This window comes from Phyllostomus discolor, chromosome 1 (assembly GCF_004126475.2).
Source record: "Phyllostomus discolor isolate MPI-MPIP mPhyDis1 chromosome 1, mPhyDis1.pri.v3, whole genome shotgun sequence".
NCBI classification, from domain to species: Eukaryota; Metazoa; Chordata; class Mammalia; order Chiroptera; family Phyllostomidae; genus Phyllostomus; species Phyllostomus discolor.
The window spans coordinates 47,869,929-47,889,147 of NC_040903.2; the positions used below are offsets into that span (position 1 = coordinate 47,869,929).

Genomic DNA, 19,219 nt, shown 5'->3' on the forward strand with positions numbered 1-19,219 from the left:
AACATAAACAAGATTGACAAACATTTAACTAGACTAATCAAGGAAAAAAGGAGAGAGGACTCAAATAAATAAAGTCAGAAATGAAAGAAGAGAAGTAACAACTGACACCACAGAAATACGAGGGATTATAAGAAAATATTATGAACAAATGTAGGCCAAAAAACTGGACAACCTGGACAAAATGGATAAATGTGTAGAAATGCAAAATATTCCAAAACTAAACCAGGAAGAATCAGATAATCTGAATAGACAGATTACACTTAGTGAAATCAAAGCAGTAATAAAAAACTCCCCCAAAAAACAAAAGCCATGAACCAAACTGCCTCACAGGTGAATTTTACCAAACATTTCAAGACAAACTAACACCTCTCCTTCTCAGACTATTCCAAAAAATTCAAGAATAGGGAAGATGCTCAAGCTCATTTTATGAGGCCAGCATTGTCCACATACCAAAACAGATAAAGACACTACAAAGAAAGAAAATTATAGGCCAATATCCCTGATGAACACAGACACTGAAATTCTCAACAAAATATTAGCAAACTGAATACAGCAATGCATCAAAAAAATCATGCACCATAATCAAGTGGGATTTATTCTGGGAGTACAAGGTTAGAGCAACATTTACAAATCAATGTCATTCATCACATAAACAAAATGAAGTATAAAAACCACATGATCATATCAGTAGATGCAGAGAAGCATTTGATAAACTCTAGCACCCATTTATGATAAAAACATTCAGCAAAGTGTGAATAGAGGGAACATACCTAAACATAGTAAAGGCCATATGTGAGAAACCCACTGCCAGCATCATACTCAATGGGCAAAAACTATAAGTGTTCCCCGTAAGATCAGGAATAAGCTAGGGATGTTTGCTTTCACCTCTCTTATCCAACATAGTACTGGAAATCTAGCAACAGCAATTAGACAAGATAAAGAAATATGAGGCATCCAAATTAAAAAGGAAGAAGTAAAACTCTTTATTTGCTGATGAGATGATACCATACATAGAGAACCCCAAAGATTCCACCAAGAACATACTAGAACTGATGAATGAATCCAGCAGAGTAGCAGGATACAGACTGAAAACCATAAAAAGCCTAGAAGAAACCACAGCAAAATCTCAAACATTGCTCGTAACAATATTTTATCAGCTATATCTCCCCAGGCAAGGGAACAAACAAACAAGCAAACAAACAAAAACAAATGGGACTACATCAAACTAAAAAGTTTTTGCAAAGCACAGGAAATCATCAACAAAATAAAAAGACAACCCACAGAATGAGAGAATATATTCACAGATGCATTCGATAAGGGGTTAATATCCAAAATTTATAAAGAACTTGCAAAAATCAATACACACACACACAAAAACAATTAAAAAATGGGCAAAGGACCTGAATAGATACTTCTCCAAAGAGTACACACAGATAGCCAATAGACACATGAATAGATGCTCAACATCAATACTCATCAGAGAGATGCAAATTAAAACCATAATGAGATATCATCTCACACCTGTCAGAATGGCTATCATCAATCAATGAACAAACAACACGTGCTGGTGAGGATGTGGAGAAAGGAAGACCCTTTTGCACTGTTGGTGGGAATGCAGATTGGCACAACCACTGTGGAAAGCAGTATGCAGATACCTCAAAAAATTAAAAACATCTGCCTTTTGACCCAGTGATCCCACTTCTGGGAATATATCTGAAAGAACACGAAACACTAATTTGAAAGAACATAAGCACACTTATGTTCATTGCAGTATTATTTACAGTTGCTAAGATATAGAAGCAGCCCAAGTGTCCATCGATAGATGAGTGGATAAAACAACTATGGGACATTTACACAATGGACTGCTGCTTGGCCTTAAAAAAGAAGAAAATTTTACCCTTTGCAACAGCATGAATGAACCTAGAGAACATTATGCTGAGTGAAATAAGCCAGTCAGAAAAAGACAAATACCATATGATTTCACTCACATGTGGAATCTAATGAACAAACTGAACTAACAAGCGTAACAGAGACAGACACATAGATGGAGAGCAGGATGACAGCAAATGGGGGGATGTTAGGGGGTGGAGGGATTGAGTAAAAAGGAAAAAGGACTCATGGACATGGACAACAGTGTGGTGTTTGCAGGGGCCGGGGAAGTGGGCATAAGGGAACTACATGGTAATGGAAAAAATATGATAAATAACTTTTAAAAAAGAACATTTATCTTACAAAGATTTTATAATGTAAAAAAAAAATGTATGGCTTATCCTTAACATAAGGGTTTGAAAAAGGGTAGGGAAAGCAGAGAAAGTTGTGCGTCTTTTGAAAGCCTTTATATTCATTAACTTGTGAACATAAGCTACACACAGATTTCCAAATGAGGAAATGGTTTAAAATGAGGTATTTTAGAGTTAAATGCTTCTAATTGGGACAATTATGAAATCAATGTGGACTCTCTTTTAGGAGGAGTTACTTTCATTTGCAAAACTTTACGGACCAGCTGCCTTTAAGGAATTCATTCTAAGGAAGGGCTACCGGATGCCAAGCGTGAGTAAAGGGTCATTTCAGAAAGACCTGCTGAGCGGCTCACGGCTATTCATGGAAAGGCGTCAGTACCCTGCCCAAAGCAAAACCCTTCTTTTTTTTTAAAGATTTTATTTATTTATTTTTAGAGAGGGAAGGGGGGGGGGAGAGAGAGAGAGAGAGAGAGAGAGAGAGAGAGAGAGAGAGAGAGAGAGAGGGAGAGGGAGAGGGAGAGGGAGAGGGAGAGAGAGAGAGAGAAACATCAATGTGTGGTTGCTGGGGGTTATGGCCTGCAACCCAGGAATGTACCCTGGCTGGGAATCGAACCTGGGACACTTTGGTTCCCAGCCCGCGCTCAATCCGCTGAGCTACGCCAGCCAGGGCGTAAAACCCTTCTTTTGCTTACAGGCATGCAGAAAGGGCATGATTTTTCCCAGACAGGGACCAAGATAGGATTTGGCATTTTTCTCTTTTTATTCTGCCTCTTCGGTTTCTGCCGTCAGAGGTGCTCTCTCCCTGTGCCGAACACACTGGCGAGGTGTTCGGCCTTAACGGGACCACAGTGAAAGGGACCACAGTGAAAGGGAACTGTGTACAGGGCATGTGCCTCACAAACTCTGACTGGCACTGAAACACTCTGGATTCTCTAGGGAGTATTTAAGGTTCCTTTGCTTCCACATCTAAGGACAAAGAGCTATGCCTCGTGTCAGGACAAAATGGAGCTGGGATTGACAGTATCATCATTGTCAGCTTTATGTGGAGAGACCAGGGCAAAAGCTCACTTCCTGGGGGCCCACCAGTATCTTCCATCTTTTTACCATTTTCTCTTTTTGCCCTTCTAGTGCCCCCCCCACCCCCACCAACTTGTAAAGCTCGCCCCAGCTGCCTCAGTCATGGAGCGGGTGCCCTTGGGAGAGTGCATGTGGCAGGGGTAGAGTGGGAGGTTGGGGAAATGGACCGTGCAGCAGGGAGTTCCACGCCCAGACCAGCCCTGTCACAAAGTGGGAAGCCAGCTAAGCATGGGGCCAGAGCTGGAGCTAGCAGGTAGTAAGTCACGTGTTTGCCCAGTGTCACTGGGTGCACATCCCATGGCGTCTTGGAGGCTGTGCAGCCAAGATGGTCAGCATTCCTGGAAGTGGGATACAGAATTTCTTTTTTTCCAAGCATTAACAGTAGCTTATACTTACTGGCATGTAAACATACTGACCATGCTCAGATCCAGACTGGTTTCGAAGTTAAATTAGGCAAGGTGAAGGGAGGCCTAGAGTATGAGGTAGAGACGGGCTGAAAGACCCCATGACACAACTGGGATGAAATTTCTCTTCTAGTTTTTGGCACCACTGACAGGCATGCCAGGTGTATTTAATATGCTTACATACATTTATGTATTTGCAGTAACTGCCTATTGCATACTAAGGTCACAGAAGTATCTTTATATGTATGGTGTATAAAATACGCTTATATAATACATAATTGTATATATGACTATATATGAACATATACTTAAGCATAAATATAATTATGTGATATATAAATGTGTCAGTGTATATACATATACATTCCTCTTGCATGGCTATGTATCTATATCTACATAGATTATATTTATATCTATATATATACACACTATATATACTATGATTTGCTCTCAGTGTTGTAATGACTCATAGTTCTAGTTAACATTCTTGATGGAAAATATTCTTTTTCATTTTGATTTGTCCCCTGTTGGTTTAATCCATCCTGTTGATGAACACTCAGCATGCCCAACACACTGGCGATACTCTTTTAGCTGCATTGTCACTGAAGAGAGATGATGTTCCTGGCTACACCAAGTCTGAGAACACCTGTCACTCAAAATCCTTTATCCTTACAACCTGTACTCTCTACTTTATCAGGAGTGGAGGGAATCTACTAGAGTAAAGTTTTCATATATACATACACACACATAAATATACACACATACACACACACACAAACTGCCATTACTTATTTAAATTTATATATGAACATTCATTCTATTTTAACTCCTATAACATCCATGTTCACTGTGCATATACATATTCATATTATGTTACATGAGCTTACATATTTATGTACACATTCCAGGATCTGCTGCTGGATTATTTGCTCTATATATTACCCGCAGCTTCCTTACGTCTGCTACACAGAAGAGAGCCAGGCCTTTTTAAAAAACATATATTTTATTTATTATTTATTTTTAGAGAGAGAGGAAGGGAGGGAGAAAGAGAGGGAGAGAAACATCAATGTGTGGTTACCTCTCATATGGCCCCCACTGGGGGACTTGGCCCGCAACCCAGGCATGTGCCCTAACTGGGAATCAAATGGGCGGGCAACCCTTTGGTTTGCAGCCCACACTCAATCTATGGAGCAATCCACACCAACCAGGGCGGGAGATAGGCCTTTAATAGCAGGGATGAGTGGCATGAGGCTGGGCTGGGCTGGGGCACCGAACAAGTGTGAATTAGACATATGTATTTCTGATGTTGTGCAACTACCTTCCAAAGCCCAGCATCTCTCATGGGCTAATGACTGACATGAGATTTTGAGTACGATGAGACTATATGTTATAGAGTGCGAGACTGTGAATTTAGGTTTGGTTGTGGTTGTGGACAGAAATGTGAAATTTTTGTTTGCCAACCTATTAATAATTTTCTTTCATCCTTTGTTTTTAGTTCCTTGAGAAGATAAATGTCAGGAAGGATGTAAATGCAAGTGTAAAAAGAGTCCTATGAAATAACTTAGCATAGAAGAGTTTGGGAAGACAATTAGACAGATTGTATTCACTGTATAGGACTTGGCTATTTTTTTCTCTCATTAAACATTAAACATAACTTATGATGAGTGTTCCACCACAGATGTACAACTTTGACTTGACAATATTCATAATTTTATACCTAATACTAGTGAACTTTTCACAATGGCCTTTTGTTAACTAATAAGTTAGTTATTAACTTTTGTTAACTAATGCTTTTGTTAACTAATATTTTGTATATTTTTGCCAACTGTACAATCAATATTCACATGTCTTCTCATATATTAGCAGCATTATAAATAAACATAGTTTTATTAATTGTTTGTAAAAACTAAATAAAACCATAAATAAAAGTAGAATTACTCTATTGCTTTTTCCCAGAGTATTTTTTGCCTGATTTTGAGTGATATTTTCTTTATTGTGTCTTTAGAATATAATTTTCTTTCATTTTAAATTAAGCTTACTGAGTTTTTCCCCAGTTTTTAGGTATACTAGTCTTTATAATAAATGTGTACTTATAAGGTCATAGATGGAAACTCAAGATGATATATTTATTTATTCAATGTGTATTGATTTTTTTTTGAGAGAGAAACATTGATTTGCTGTTCCACTTATGTATGTACTTATAGGTTGCTTCCTGTATGTGCTCTGACCCGAGAGCAGCCTGCAACCTTGGCGTACTGGGATGGTGCTCTAACCAGCTGAGCTATCCAGCCAGGGCAACACATTTTTAAATAATTTTTTGGAATTAAAAAATGTTCATGCTCATGTAAGACAATCAGAAAATACAGACTAACAAAAAGAATGTTAGCATGCTCGCATATTTGGGTCCCACAGGAGCCACGAAGGGAGAGCTGCCCCTCCTGCAGGCCCAGAGGAGGAGGCATCCAGTTCTGCTGGACAAGCTGGGGCAGGGTTTCAGCTTTCAGTCCCCAGATCCTGACATTTAAATACTGAGCAGAAGATGGCATTGGCAGTGGTGGTCTGGAGAGAATCCATTTCTTTTTCTGGCTACATTGTTCCTGGCTTTGTTACATTCAAGCCTAATTCATAGCAGGGACTCAAGTTTGGGTTTAATTGCTGGGCAACTAAATATTCAACAGAAACAGTAGCCAGATCAGGCTTGCTGAGGGGAAATCCAAGTTGCTGAAGCCACATACCTTGCATTTCTGCCTCCATACTCGCTTTGTTGAGGAGATCACCAGGCAGCACTGGACACCTAGAGAAAGAAGCAAAGCTGCTGTGCAGAGGATCGGCCACCTTGTCACCTGATTACTGAGTGCTTCCTCTGCAGTGGAGACCTTCTGGCGGTTACTCACAAAGAACCAAATACCCTCATACTGTGGATCCATTTTCAGAGATCCCTCGTATGCCCCTTCCTGCTAATACGCTTGTCTAGGTTTCTGGCTATTTCAGCTACTGACATATGCATCTCCAACCATTTCTCCTTTCAGACAAAGTGGTCAACTGGGTGAAATACTTAAAATTTTGTCTACTGGAGCCCTGGCTGGTGTGGCTCAGTGACTGAGCTCCAGCCTGCAAACTGAAAGGTCACTGGTTCAAGTCCAAACCAGTCAGGGCACATGCCTGGGTCATGGGCCAGGTCCCCAGGTGGGGGCATGCAAGAGGCAACTGATCTATGTCTCTCTCACACATCAGTATTTCTCTCCTTCTCTTTCCCCCTCCCTTCCCCTCTCTCTAAAAATAAATAAATAAACTCTCAAAAATGGTTTTTAAAGAGTTTATCTATTTAGGTTTTTGGGGTTTTTTGGGTTTTTTTTTTTTTAAGAGAGAGAAGGGGAAGGGAAGGAGAGAGAAGGAGAGAAACATCAATGTGTGGTTGCTTCTCACGTGCCCCCGCTGGGGACGTGGCCTGCAACCCAGGTATGTGCCCTGACTGGGAATCAAACCATGACCCTTTGGTTCGCAGGCCTGTGCTCAATCCACTGAGCTACACCAACCAGGAATAAAATATTTTTTGTCCACTGGAAAACTCCTCAGTTGTTCTTCAGGGCCACTCTTGAGTTGGGTTACAGTGTCGTGGTAGGTCACTTTTGCTGGTGCCATCACATTGTGCCAGTTGTCTGTTCGGTCACCTGGCCTTTGAGAAAGTCCCTGGGTCACATGTGTGGGCTGGAGAAGAATGGTCGTGCGGTAGGAGAGAGCACACCACGCAGTGTGTTGTGTCTTTGGTTTCTGACCAAGCTCAGCCCTGTGTTGAAAACTTCCACTTGATCATGAGAAGCAATATAATTTGGCAATCAAACATGTGACTTTGGAGCCAAAGGACCTGGGTTCAAATCAAGCTCTGCTTCTTATGAGCCGTGTGATTATGGGGCAAATAGCTTATCCCCTCTCCACTGCAGTCTTCTGAAGTAGGCATCATAGAAAGAACAGTTCTATGTCCCGGAACTATGGGGAGGATTAAAGGAAACACTACACGTAAAGCGCTAAGAACAGAGCCTAGCACATTGTGCACGCACACTAAATGTTAGCTGACTTTATGGCTGAGTGGGTCAGGTGACCCCCAGGTTATGACGAGCACCAGTTGCTTGGTTACCTGATGTCTTGTGACTGAAGTGCTGTATTTGCTAGTGCCGAGCAACAAACCAAGACAGGTTTCTCAAGAGGAGAACAGTTCTATGCCACTGAGTTCACAGCCTGGGTGCAAACCCCCGGGGGCCTGTGCTCTGGCTTGCCTTTCTGGATGGGCCAAAGCTGCCTCCGTGCCACAGGTGCTTCCAGCCCACTGGATTCGCTGAGGGCAGAGCTCTCTGGACCAGCTAGAAGCCTTCTCTTGCTTCAGGCTGACCTCAAAGCTGGCAACCTCTCAGGTTACTAAAGAAAAGACCTGAAACAGCACATCTAAATCTGGCCTCTAAAACCCAAAGAGAAGTGCAGGTAGCACGCTGTTAGCATTTCCAATACTCAGATATAATAGATGTAAGTAACCTCAAGGGTATATGTATATATACTAATGGAACGTTGTTAATCACTAGGGGATGATGAGTTTTTGAGCTTTTATTGCCTTTGATTTTAACATAATTTGCCTAATCGTAAGTTTATTTAATAATGATTATTTACCAACTAAACTAAATTCCTGAAAATGTAACAGTTGGCTTTTGTGAGCTGATACAAGCTGTCTCTAGCACATTACTGATGGTGGAATCCAAGGCAACAAGGGGTGTTAGGAATAAAGAATGGAGGGAACTGGCTTCCCCAACCCCCTGCCAGGCTATTTCCACAAAGGTCATTGCAGAGTCTTCACTCGAGGTGGGAGAAGCCTGGTGTCACAGGGGAGTAGAGAGAATTCCTCCAACAAGGCAGGCTGCTTAGGTTGGGTCTGACTGGAAGCAGATGAAAACATGGGATTAAGATATTCAAGAGGTTTTCTGGGGCGGGGAAGGAGAAGGGGAGGAGAGCCCTTAGGCTATGAGGCCTGCGTGGTTCTCAGGCAGGGAGAAGAGGGGGAAGGAAGGTTGAGAGAACCTTGAGCTGTGGCACAATGCAAATAAAGGTTTGGCCAGGCCAATGGAGGCTTATTTATTGTTTTATTTTTTGAGGCTTTGGACATATAGTGCCAAATTGCTTCCAAAAAGTGTGTCTCTTTTCCCACTTTCACAAACTGAATATGAATGTGTTTTTCTTGGTGTTTTTGCCAACACTGGATTTTGTCTTTAAAAAAATTTATGCCAATTTGATAGACAAAATTTTGTATCTTGCTTTAATTTGTATTTGCTTTGTTATTGGAAACTTTGGCACTTAAGACATGATTTTGGCCTGCCGTATTTCCCTGTAACTTAGCCCATTTTTGTGCGGGGCACCCAGAGGACCCACGTTCTCCGGGAACAGAACAGGCAGTGCTGCGCTTTCTGGTGTGGGGGCCGGAGAAGCCCTGCTTCCCTCCGTACCCCTCCCGGGCAGGAGTCCGGTGGGTGAAATGCTTCCACTAGAAATCTGTTCTTTTAGTTTGCTCTCTGTCTAGATTTACTTTAAGATATCAAGCAAATTCCCTCTAAGTTATTGGTGATGCATCAACTTTCTTTCTGACACATGTGAATGGACAACAGTGCTCAGTGCCATGGACGGTGGGGGGCGGGGGGGGGGCGGTGGTTGGAGGGATCTGGAAGCAGTTAAAAAATAACACTCAAAAAAAGGAAAAAGACAGGAAACGGGACCCCAAACTTTGTCTGCATCATAGTTTTGTTTGGGTCTGTCCTTTTCTAATAGACTTCCCTCTTTCCCAAGAAAATGACTGTCGGTTCTTTAAAGATCTTTTTCCTAAATATTTATCTCCTGTATTTTGTTAATACATTTTAATGCTTCACCATTCCTGGTATTCATTCATTCATTCATTCATTCATTTATTCATTCCATACATATTCTGAGCCCCTACTATGTAGGACTCTAGGCATGCTATGGGCACCAGGGAAAACCTATGAATTTCCTTCCGTAATGAATTTATACCCTGGTGAGGGAGACACGCCATTAGTGAGTAATCAGAGAAGATATCAGGGTGAGTGATGTGAGATACTATGACCATCACTGCGGTGCAGGCTGGGGAATAACAAGGCAGGCCAGCTGGGTGTGGCAGCGAATGGATGCTTTGGGTGGAGGGGGTGGGAGGACCTGTCTGAGGAGAAATCGGACCTACATTCTCTTCCATAACAATTTGCCCCTGGTGGGAACCGGCAGTCTTTTGTTCTTTACTACAATTACTTGAATTGTTTCTGCTTGGGTGAAGAGTTGGCGTGTAGGGCGTGGACTGACATGACCCACGCCCAGCCACGGAGAGGGCCGCATCACATCTTGTTCCTCTGGATATTTTCTAGACCCACTGCTGTGCCTGGAGGCCCTGCCACCTCCCTTAAACAAGTTGTGTTTTCCCCTAGCTGATCCCTCCCTTCCTCTTTAAACCTTCCAGATTGGAGTTCAGCTTACTCCTAATGTCGTTGCTACTTCAAGTTCCCAGACCAGCAGTATCAGCTGGCAACCTATTGGAGAAGCAGAAACCCAGACCCACCCCAGACCTACTGAATAGGGATCTGTACTTAGCCGTTTGTCCAATGCTTCCTTGCCTGTTTAAGTTTCAGAAGCCCTAGTTCAGAAATCTTCACTGGTCTGAGGAAGGCCCTTCTCTGGTTATTTATTCATTTTCACCTTTTACTCCAAAGCTCATTCCTATCCTTTTGCCCACTGCAGACACTCTTTAATCTCTTTAAGAATTTGCCTCAAATATGTATGCATGCATCTTTGAAACTTAAGTGCGGTTATTTTGAGTGTGTATGTCTTCTCAATTTACATAAATACTGTTATACTAGAACATTTGTTTCTTACTTTTCAATCATTATGTATTTCATGTGAAATTATGTTACTTTGTGTAGATCTAGTTCATTGTTCTAACTACTGCATAGTATTTCATAGACGTCTACCATGTTTACTTAGCTATTTCACCTGATGGGCAGCGAGGCGGCCTTGAACTTAATGGTCACTCCAGAAAACATCATGTTTCCCCTTATAGTCTTGTGCAAAATTTTCTCTGGGTCATGCACGTTCAGCAGTGGGAGTGCTAGTCACAGAGCATATACTCGCCTAATTTCACAGAAGCCTTCCAGATTGTTGTCCGGATGGTTTGCAGTTGTTTACACCTCTACCAGCGGCATCACGTCTTCTTTCCAGTATTTGCCTTTCTGATGGATGTAAAACTGTGCACTATCACTGTTTTAATTTGCATTTCTCTGATTACCAGTGAGTTGGAGCATTTCTGCACCTTTTTCTAACCATTCGTTTATTTGTTCAACCAAAAATTACTGTTTGTTATGTTTCAGGCATTGCTTTATGCACCAAGGAAAAGCATCTCCTCTCCATTTACATTGGGGCCTTTTTTTTGGTCAGTTTGTAATAGTTCATTGTATATCTACATATTAGTCCCTGGCCAGTTCTAATAACACTGAAATCTTACCCCCCCCCCCCCCCCCCGCGCCCGTACAGATCTACCTGCTAATTTGTCCATGGCATCCGCCATTGACCAGGTACCCTTGTTTTGATGAAGCCAAGACATTTTTGATCTCCTATGTTATGTAACATTGTAGAGATTGTCTCCCTGGATTTGTTCTGTTAGCTTTGTAGTTCACCATTTTATGTGGTACAAAGTAGTGATCTAACTTTATTTTTATCTATAAGATGAGCAAGTTCTCCCAGCACAGATTTTGCTTTTCTTGATAGGTTTCATCATTTAGCTTAAGAGATCTCAGCCTCGAGTCTGTTCTGGAACTGAGATGAGTCAGAGGTTTGCAAACAGTTGCAGGAGGAAAATGTCTCTGGGAAACCTGAAGCGGGCCGTCCCATGTGACTGCTCTGCAGGAAGGTTTGACTTGTGGTCAATGTTCCGTGGAGTAACAGGAGCCAGAGGCGTGACGGCAGTGGACAGGTGCTGGTGGCAGTCAGGGCCTTCCCTGAGGAGACCAGGACGCCAGGGCTTGTGGGGAGAGGAATTACAAATCACGAGCAAGGCTGAAATTCACCTCCATCTTGGAATACCACCAGAAGTGTCACATGTCTAAATTTGCACACTCGCTTTCAAAATTTATGCTTGGAAATTTGGTTTGATAGCTGTTAGGGTTCAGTTTAACTAGAGTTTCAAGCATTGGTCCTAGGAGGTCAGAATACTGGGTTCAAATCCCAGCTCTGTCACTTATCAGCTGTATGACCTTGGGCAGATTACTCCTCTCTGGGTATTACATGAGATAATCCACATAAAACCCTTAGCCTAGTACAGGTATGTAGAGGGTACCTAAGTACTCATCGTTAATTTATTCTGGAGCTTGTGATGAGTGCCAAAAACGACGAGTACCAAGAGAAGTTTTTAAGCAACGAGTGATGACACAGTTTCTCTTGGAGGGTGGCAGCATGACTCATAGAAGTTCTAGCAAGTGCAACAAATCCTGAGCAAGCACCAACCGCTGAAACATTTTTTTCTCGTCCAAATGTGACGAGTACAGGACTTGTACAGTTCTGAAGCTGGTGAGCACCAAGTACATCTGCAGTAGGTATTCGGTGAACAGAGATAATGAAAAGGCTGTTAGATAATAGCCTTGTATTCCAGGGAATGCAAAGAATAAACTCTGCCCCTCGAGAAATTTAAAATCTAATATGGGGATGAAGTGAACTACAAAAATAATTATGCTGTAAGAGAAGAATCTCCTGTTTGGTGCTAAGACAGATAATCTGTAGTCAGAGGTCAGAGAAAATGCCATATCAATGTGAGGTCTGGGGGCTACCGGGTGGGATTGGGGGCTGGGGATCGTTTCATGGAAGAAAGTGGCTTTTAGGAAACGTCTAGACCAAGGAGAGAAGGTTCCAGGAGAGTCTTACTTTGGCTGGAGAGCACAGGAGGGGTAAGAGAAAGCCCTAGAGCAGTTTTTGGAGCTGTGTCATAGAGCCCTTGAAGGCAAATATGGGGTTGGACTTAATCTGGTAGACACATAAAATGCCTTGCTCAAGGCTGTATTTTAGGATTAAATCACAAGTGGTTTTGGAGTAGAGCACAGCCAGAGGGGAGGGAAGTGCAGAGGGGAATTAGGAAGTCACTGTGTTGTCTGGACAGAGGGAGTGACCCTCAGTGGGGGCCAGGGCCCTGGGAACGACAGTGCAGGGGGCCAAGCGAGAGGCCCATGACTGAAGAATCAACAGGGCTCAATGAGGGGGAGGTCTCCCAAAGGGCAACCTATTCTCCCTGTGGCTGTTTCCTACATCCCCTGCTTTCCTCAAACCTCAACCCTATCTCATTTCTCTCTCTCAGCTGATAACCTCACTTCCTGCCTCCTTGGCACCTCAAAATGTTTCTAATGTTCACTCTTCTGTTTTTCAAGTCCGTCTCCTCTCCCTTTTCTACCCAAGGCCTGCCCTTCCACTGGCGTGCCTGACCCATGGCCTCCTCTCTCTTATGGAATCCCAGCGAGTATTTCCTCTCCTATATGCACTGACTTTCCTGCCCACAAACAGGCCTAGGTCGCTCTCCCTTTAAACGAACTTCCTTTGGGTCTTGTTCTATTCTTAAGCAACACTGCAACTTCTTTTCTACCCTTTGCCTCAAATTGTTCGAGAAAGGATTAATTCAAAGATGGACCGCAGAGCCTTTACCACATTTACACCTCAGCCTTTTGAAACTGAACCCCCACACCCACAAACACTGCTGAGTTACCGATGACCTCTTACATGTCAAACCCAAATTTCTCAGTCCCCTATCCACTTAAACTGTGGAGGGACATCCCCGTTCCCTCTCCGCACTGCCTTCTATACCCGACTTTGGAAACGAGTATCCCAATTCTCTTCCCTAGTTCTTCCTTCCCACCCTCTTTAATACCTGCAGCCCTGCAGGCAAAGCTGGTTTTCATTGCTTTGTCCTCACCACATCACTCTATACCAGGAGTGAGCGAGCAATCTTTTCTTGCACAAGGTTAAAGAAAAAGAAGAGGAGGAGTGTATATACACACACACATATATACAAAAGACTTGAAAATATCCATCCATAGCTATACCTCTTTATTTATATTCTATTTAATAGGATAATAAGCATTAGAACATGGGCACTATTATTATGGCCTCTAAAATATTACACCAGACATAACTGTAATATAATTAGCAACACGGAAGCAGCTTTCCAACCTTTCTTCTTGAAATTATGCAAAGGGCTGATGTTAGGCTCATTCTTGATTTCCCTTCAGAACCTTGATCTTCATTATGGATGTAACTGCCACCTGTCTGTGAGGAATTTCCAGTGTCTCTCTTTAAACCACAGGCCCCTAGAAAAGCCCCATGCTAGTGCCTTAAATTTAACACATTTCACAGAACTTATCATGTTCCTCCCTCATCCCTAATGAATCTGCCTTCCTAGGCTCAGCAGTCTTCTATATAGGGGCAAAGAACATTATTTTACAATTGTATAGTGATAAGCAGTATTATTGCTGCTGTAAAAATGTTTTTAGAATATGTGGCTATAGGCTTTTTTTTTTTCTTTTTTTTATTTCAATCATTGTTCAAGTACAGTTTTCTCCTCCCTACTCCCGTTCCAGCCCCTCCACCCAACCCTCCCCCCTTCCCCCCATTACCCCCCACCCTTAGTTTTTGTCCATGTGTCCTCCAAATTTGTTCCTGTAATCCCTACCCCTTCCCCCCTGAAATTCCCTCTTCTCTCCCCTCTGGCCACTGTCAGACTATCCCCTATTTCAGTGTCTTTGGTTATATTTTGCTAGTTTTTTGTTTTGTTTTGTTTTGTTGTTTAGATCCCTGTTAAAGGTGATATCATGTGGTATTTGTCTTTCACTGCCTGGCTTGTTTCACTTAGCATAATGCTTTCCAGCTCCATCCATGCTGTTGCAAAGGGTATGAGCTCCTTCTTTCTTTCTGCTGTATAGAATTCCATTGTGTAAATGTACCATAGTTTTTTGATCCATTCATTTACTGATGGGCATCTAGGTTGCTTCCAGCACCTAGCTATTGTAAATTGTGCTGCTATGAACATCGGGGTGCAAAGGTTCTTTTGTATTGGTGTTTTAGTGTTCTTAGGATAGAGTCCCAGCAATGGAATTGCTGGGTCAAAAGGCAGATCCATTTTTAGTTTTCTGAGGAAGTTCCAAACTGCTTTCCATAATGGTTGTACCAGTCTGCAGTCCCACCAACAGTGCACTAGGGACCCCGTTTCTCCACAGCCTCTCCAACACTTGTTGTTTGTTGCTTTGTTTATGATGGCCATTCTGACTGGTGTGAAGTGGTATCTCATTGTGGTTTTAATCTGCATCTCTCTGATGGCTAGCGATATTGAACATCGCTTCATGTGTCTTTGGATTTTCTGTATGTCCTCCTTGGAGAATTGTCTGTTCAAGTCCTTTGCCCATTTTTTAATTGGGTTACTTGTCTTCTTAGAGTGGAGTCGCGTAAGTTCTTTATATATTTTGGAGATTAAACCCTTGTCTGAGGTATCATTAGCAAATATGTTTTCCCATACAGTTGGTTCTCTTTTTATTTTGATACTGTTTTCCTTAGCTGTGCAAAAGCTTTTAATTTTGATGAGGTCCCATTTGTTTATTCTTTCCTTTATGTCCCCTGCTCTAGGAGACAAGTCAGCAAAAAAGTTTCTGCGTGAAATATCTGAGATTTTCCTACCTACGTTCTCTTCTAGGGCTTTAATGGTGTCACGCTTTATATTTAAGTCTTTTATCCACCTTGAATCTATTTTTGTATAAGGTGTAAGTTGGTGCTCGAGTTTCATTTTTTTGCACGTAGCTGTCCAGTTCTCCCAACACCATTTGTTGAAGAGGCTATTTTTATTCCATTTTATGTTGCTGCTTCCTTTGTCGAATATTAATTGACCGTAGAGGCTTGGGTTTATTTCTGGGCTCTCTGTTCTGTTCCATTGGTCCATGTGCCTGTTTTTATGCCAGTACCAGGCTGTTTTGATTACAGTGGCCTTGTAGTATAGTTTAATGTCAGGTATTGTGATTCCTCCTACTTTACTCTTCTTTCTCAAAATTGCAGCAGCTATTCGGGGTCGTTTATGGTTCCATATAAATTGTTGAAGTGTTTGTTCTATGTCTGTGAAATATGCCATTGGTACTTTAATAGGTATTGCATTGAATGTGTAGATTGCTTTTGGTAGTATGGACATTTTAATGATATTAATTCTTCCAATCCATGAACACGGTATATGTTTCCATTTGTTTGTGTCCTCCTTGATTTCTCTCCTCAGTGTTATGTAGTTTTCTGAATACAGGTCTTTTACCTCTTTGGTTAGGTTTATTCCTAGGTATTTTATTTTCCTTTTTGCTATTTCAAATGGGATTTTTTTCTTGATTTCTGCTTCTGCTGTTTCATTGTTGGTGTACAGAAATGCCTTTGATTTCTGGATATTGACTTTGTATCCCGCTGTTTTACCAAATTCATTTATTAGGTCAAGCAGTTTTTTGGTGGAGTCTATAGGATTTTCTATGTACACTATCATGTCATCTGCAAACAGTGACAGTTTTGTTTCCTCCTTTCCGATTTGGATTCCTTTTATTTCTTTTTCTTGTCTGATTGCTGTGGCTAGAACCTCCAGTACTATATTGAATAGAAGTGGTGAAAGTGGACATCCTTGTCTTGTTCCTGTTCTTAGTGGAAAAGATTTTAATTTTTGCCCATTGAGTATAATGTTGGCTGTAGGTTTCTCATATATGGCCTTTATTATGTTGAGGAATGCTCCCTCTATTCCCACTTTACTGAGTGTTTTTATCATAAATGGGTGCTGTACCTTATCAAATGCTTTTTCTGCATCTATCGATATGATCATGTGGTTTTTGTCTTTGCTTTTGTTTATGTGATGTATTACATTTACTGATTTGCGTATATTGTACCATCCTTGCATACCTGGGATGAATCCAACTTGGTCATGGTGTATGATCTTCTTAATGTACTGTTGGATGCGGTTTGCCAGTATCTTGTTGAGGATTTTAGCGTCAATGTTCATCAGCGATATTGGCCTGTAGTTTTCTTTCTTTGTTGTGTCTTTATCTGGTTTTGGGATTAAGATGATGTTGGCCTCATAAAAAGAGTTTGGTAGTCTTCCATCTTTTTGGATTTTTTGAAATAGTCTGTGAAGGATAGGTGTTAGTTCTTCCTTAAATGCTTTGTAGAATTCTCCTGTGAAACCATCTGGTCCAGGGCTTTTGTGTGTTGGGAGTTTTTGGATTACTGCTTCGATTTCTTTTGCTGTTATTGGTTTGTTGAGGCTTTCTGCTTCCATTTTATTGAGTTTTGGAAGGTTATATTTTTCTAGAAATTTGTCCATTTCATCTAGGTTTTCAAATTTCTTGGCATACAGCTCTTTGTAGTAATTTGTTACAATCCTTTGTATTTCTGTGGTATCTGTTGTAAGCTATAGGCTTTTAATAAATATGGTAGTAAAGAGTATTTTTTAAAGCAGCAACAAAAAATTAATGAATCAACATTGAAGTTTAGAAAAGGCAAATAATGTTCTTTTAAAATGCTGCATGATAAATCTGATACTAATGGGTTGGGAAGGATTGTGTTATTTTTTGGTTATATTTTAAATCAGTGGAATAGCAATTGATGACAATAAAACTTTTAAAAGAGCCTTCTGGGTATTAGAAATGTATTGTGGGGATTGAATTCCAAGATTTTATAGATACATTCATTTTACTCATTAGCACATTGATAAAAAATACTTTGACCCATGAAGCAGCAACTGAAGTTATCAGTAAGGAAATAAAAAGAAAATGTTTGAGGATTTTCATCTATTTGTAAAATCATTCTATTGGCTTTAGAGTCTGTAACATTCTAAGACATTCTATACATCAATTTTTAGTTTGACAATAGAATATAGAACAAATCTAAATTTTTCTTCAAAATTCTGGTTTTAATTATATCTATCATAGCCTCAAAATTTAAGAACCAGTTAGCAAGACAGTTTCTATAATGGAGCTGGAGTCCATAAAAGACAGTCCACAGACAATGCTGTTTTACAGAGCGACGTTCATTTTCTTAAAAATATAGTTTTACTACCACTTTTTAATATTTTCATACTCATCTGAAGATTGGTCTTGTTATCTTAGGCTGCCTAATGCTAGCTGTATGGGTGGTTTTCAGTGGTTTTAAACTTTAGAGGTCTGTAAAAAGTCTACTATTGAATCCCTAATTAGGTTAAGCCGTGAAGCCCTGACAAAAAGGTAGCACCTGTGTTGTACTTAAAAAAATGTCCATAGAACCCAGGTAAAGAAGGTGACCATAATGCTCCAGATGGAGAACACATGGAGCGTTTAGTTCATTCACTCGATCTGCACCTTCTGAGGCACCACTCTGGGAATGTTCTAGGGGCTGGGAATTCAGCAGAGAACAAAGGACAATAAACCCTGCTTTCATGTAGTTTATGTTCTAAAGAGAAGAAAAATTAACATAATAAATCCATGGGTTAAAAAGCATATTAGAGGTGATGCCTGAATGCTAAGGAGAAAATGAAGCAGGGCAGGAAATGGGGAGCAGGGTGTTACGGTTAAAATTGGACTATCAAGGAAAGCCTCACAGGGAGGTGGCACTTGGGCACAGACCTGAAGAGGGTGAGGGAGACAGGATAGACGTCTGGATGGATGTCTGGGGGGAGGATGACTCCATCCAGGAAACCAGTGTAGCTGGAGGAGATGGCTATGAGCTCAGAGAGGTCATGAGGGACAGATCCTCATGACCTCTAGGATCTGGAGGTTTTCACCATGAGCTGTGGAGCAATTGGAGGGTCTTGGGCAGAGAAGCAGTTTATGTGAATGTTTTTAACAGGAGCCCGAGCAGGGGGCTCAAGTGTAGGACCAGGGGGAGCAGTGAGAAGTGACAGCAATAATCCAGGTGAGAGATGATGGTGGCAGACCAGGGTGGCATTTACTGTGGAGAGAAGTAGGATTCTGAATATATTTAGAGGAAAGAGTGCTAGAATTTGCTACTGCCTACTGCGAGAGGGAATAAAAGGAGAGTCAAGGATGACTCTTAAGTTGATTTTTTTTTTCAGCAGTGGGAAAGGATGTAGTCACCACTTCCTGAGATGAGAAAGACAGGGCAAGTAGCAGGTTTGGGCAGGAAGATCAGGGGTTCAGACATGAGTGAGTCTGGTTTGAGTTGTCTGTTATCATCCAAGAGGGAAAAAGACCAGTTGGTGGTCTCCTTCCCCATCTTCCCCCACCTCCCCACTCCCTTATAATTGCAGGGGTTGTGACCGCCTGCACCAAGGTATGCACCAGCCCTCCAGCAACTCCTGTGACTGAGCCTGGCGTCCCATTACGGATTGCTGGCTGATCAAGCATGGGGCACATGTGAGCCATTTGTTTTACCAGAGGGAGCCATTTTAGTAATGATTCCAAGGCAGCTATTTGTCAGCTGTGGCCT

The 19,219-nt window shown here is 41.5% G+C and overlaps 1 protein-coding gene across 3 annotated transcripts in view; it reads left to right on the forward strand.

Annotated features, from left to right (window-relative positions):
• FAM47E (family with sequence similarity 47 member E) overlaps positions 1–5,649 on the forward strand; it is a 35,018-nt gene extending 29,369 nt beyond the window's left edge. For all 3 annotated transcript variants that reach the window (XM_036022492.1, XM_036022503.1, XM_036022499.1), the window contains 2 exons: positions 2,467–2,550; positions 5,217–5,649. In XM_036022492.1, coding sequence (XP_035878385.1) covers positions 2,467–2,550; positions 5,217–5,276 — 144 coding nt within the window. In that variant the 3' untranslated portion in view covers positions 5,277–5,649. The remainder of the gene's footprint in view (positions 1–2,466; positions 2,551–5,216) is intronic.
• The last annotated feature ends 13,570 nt before the right edge of the window (positions 5,650–19,219 follow it).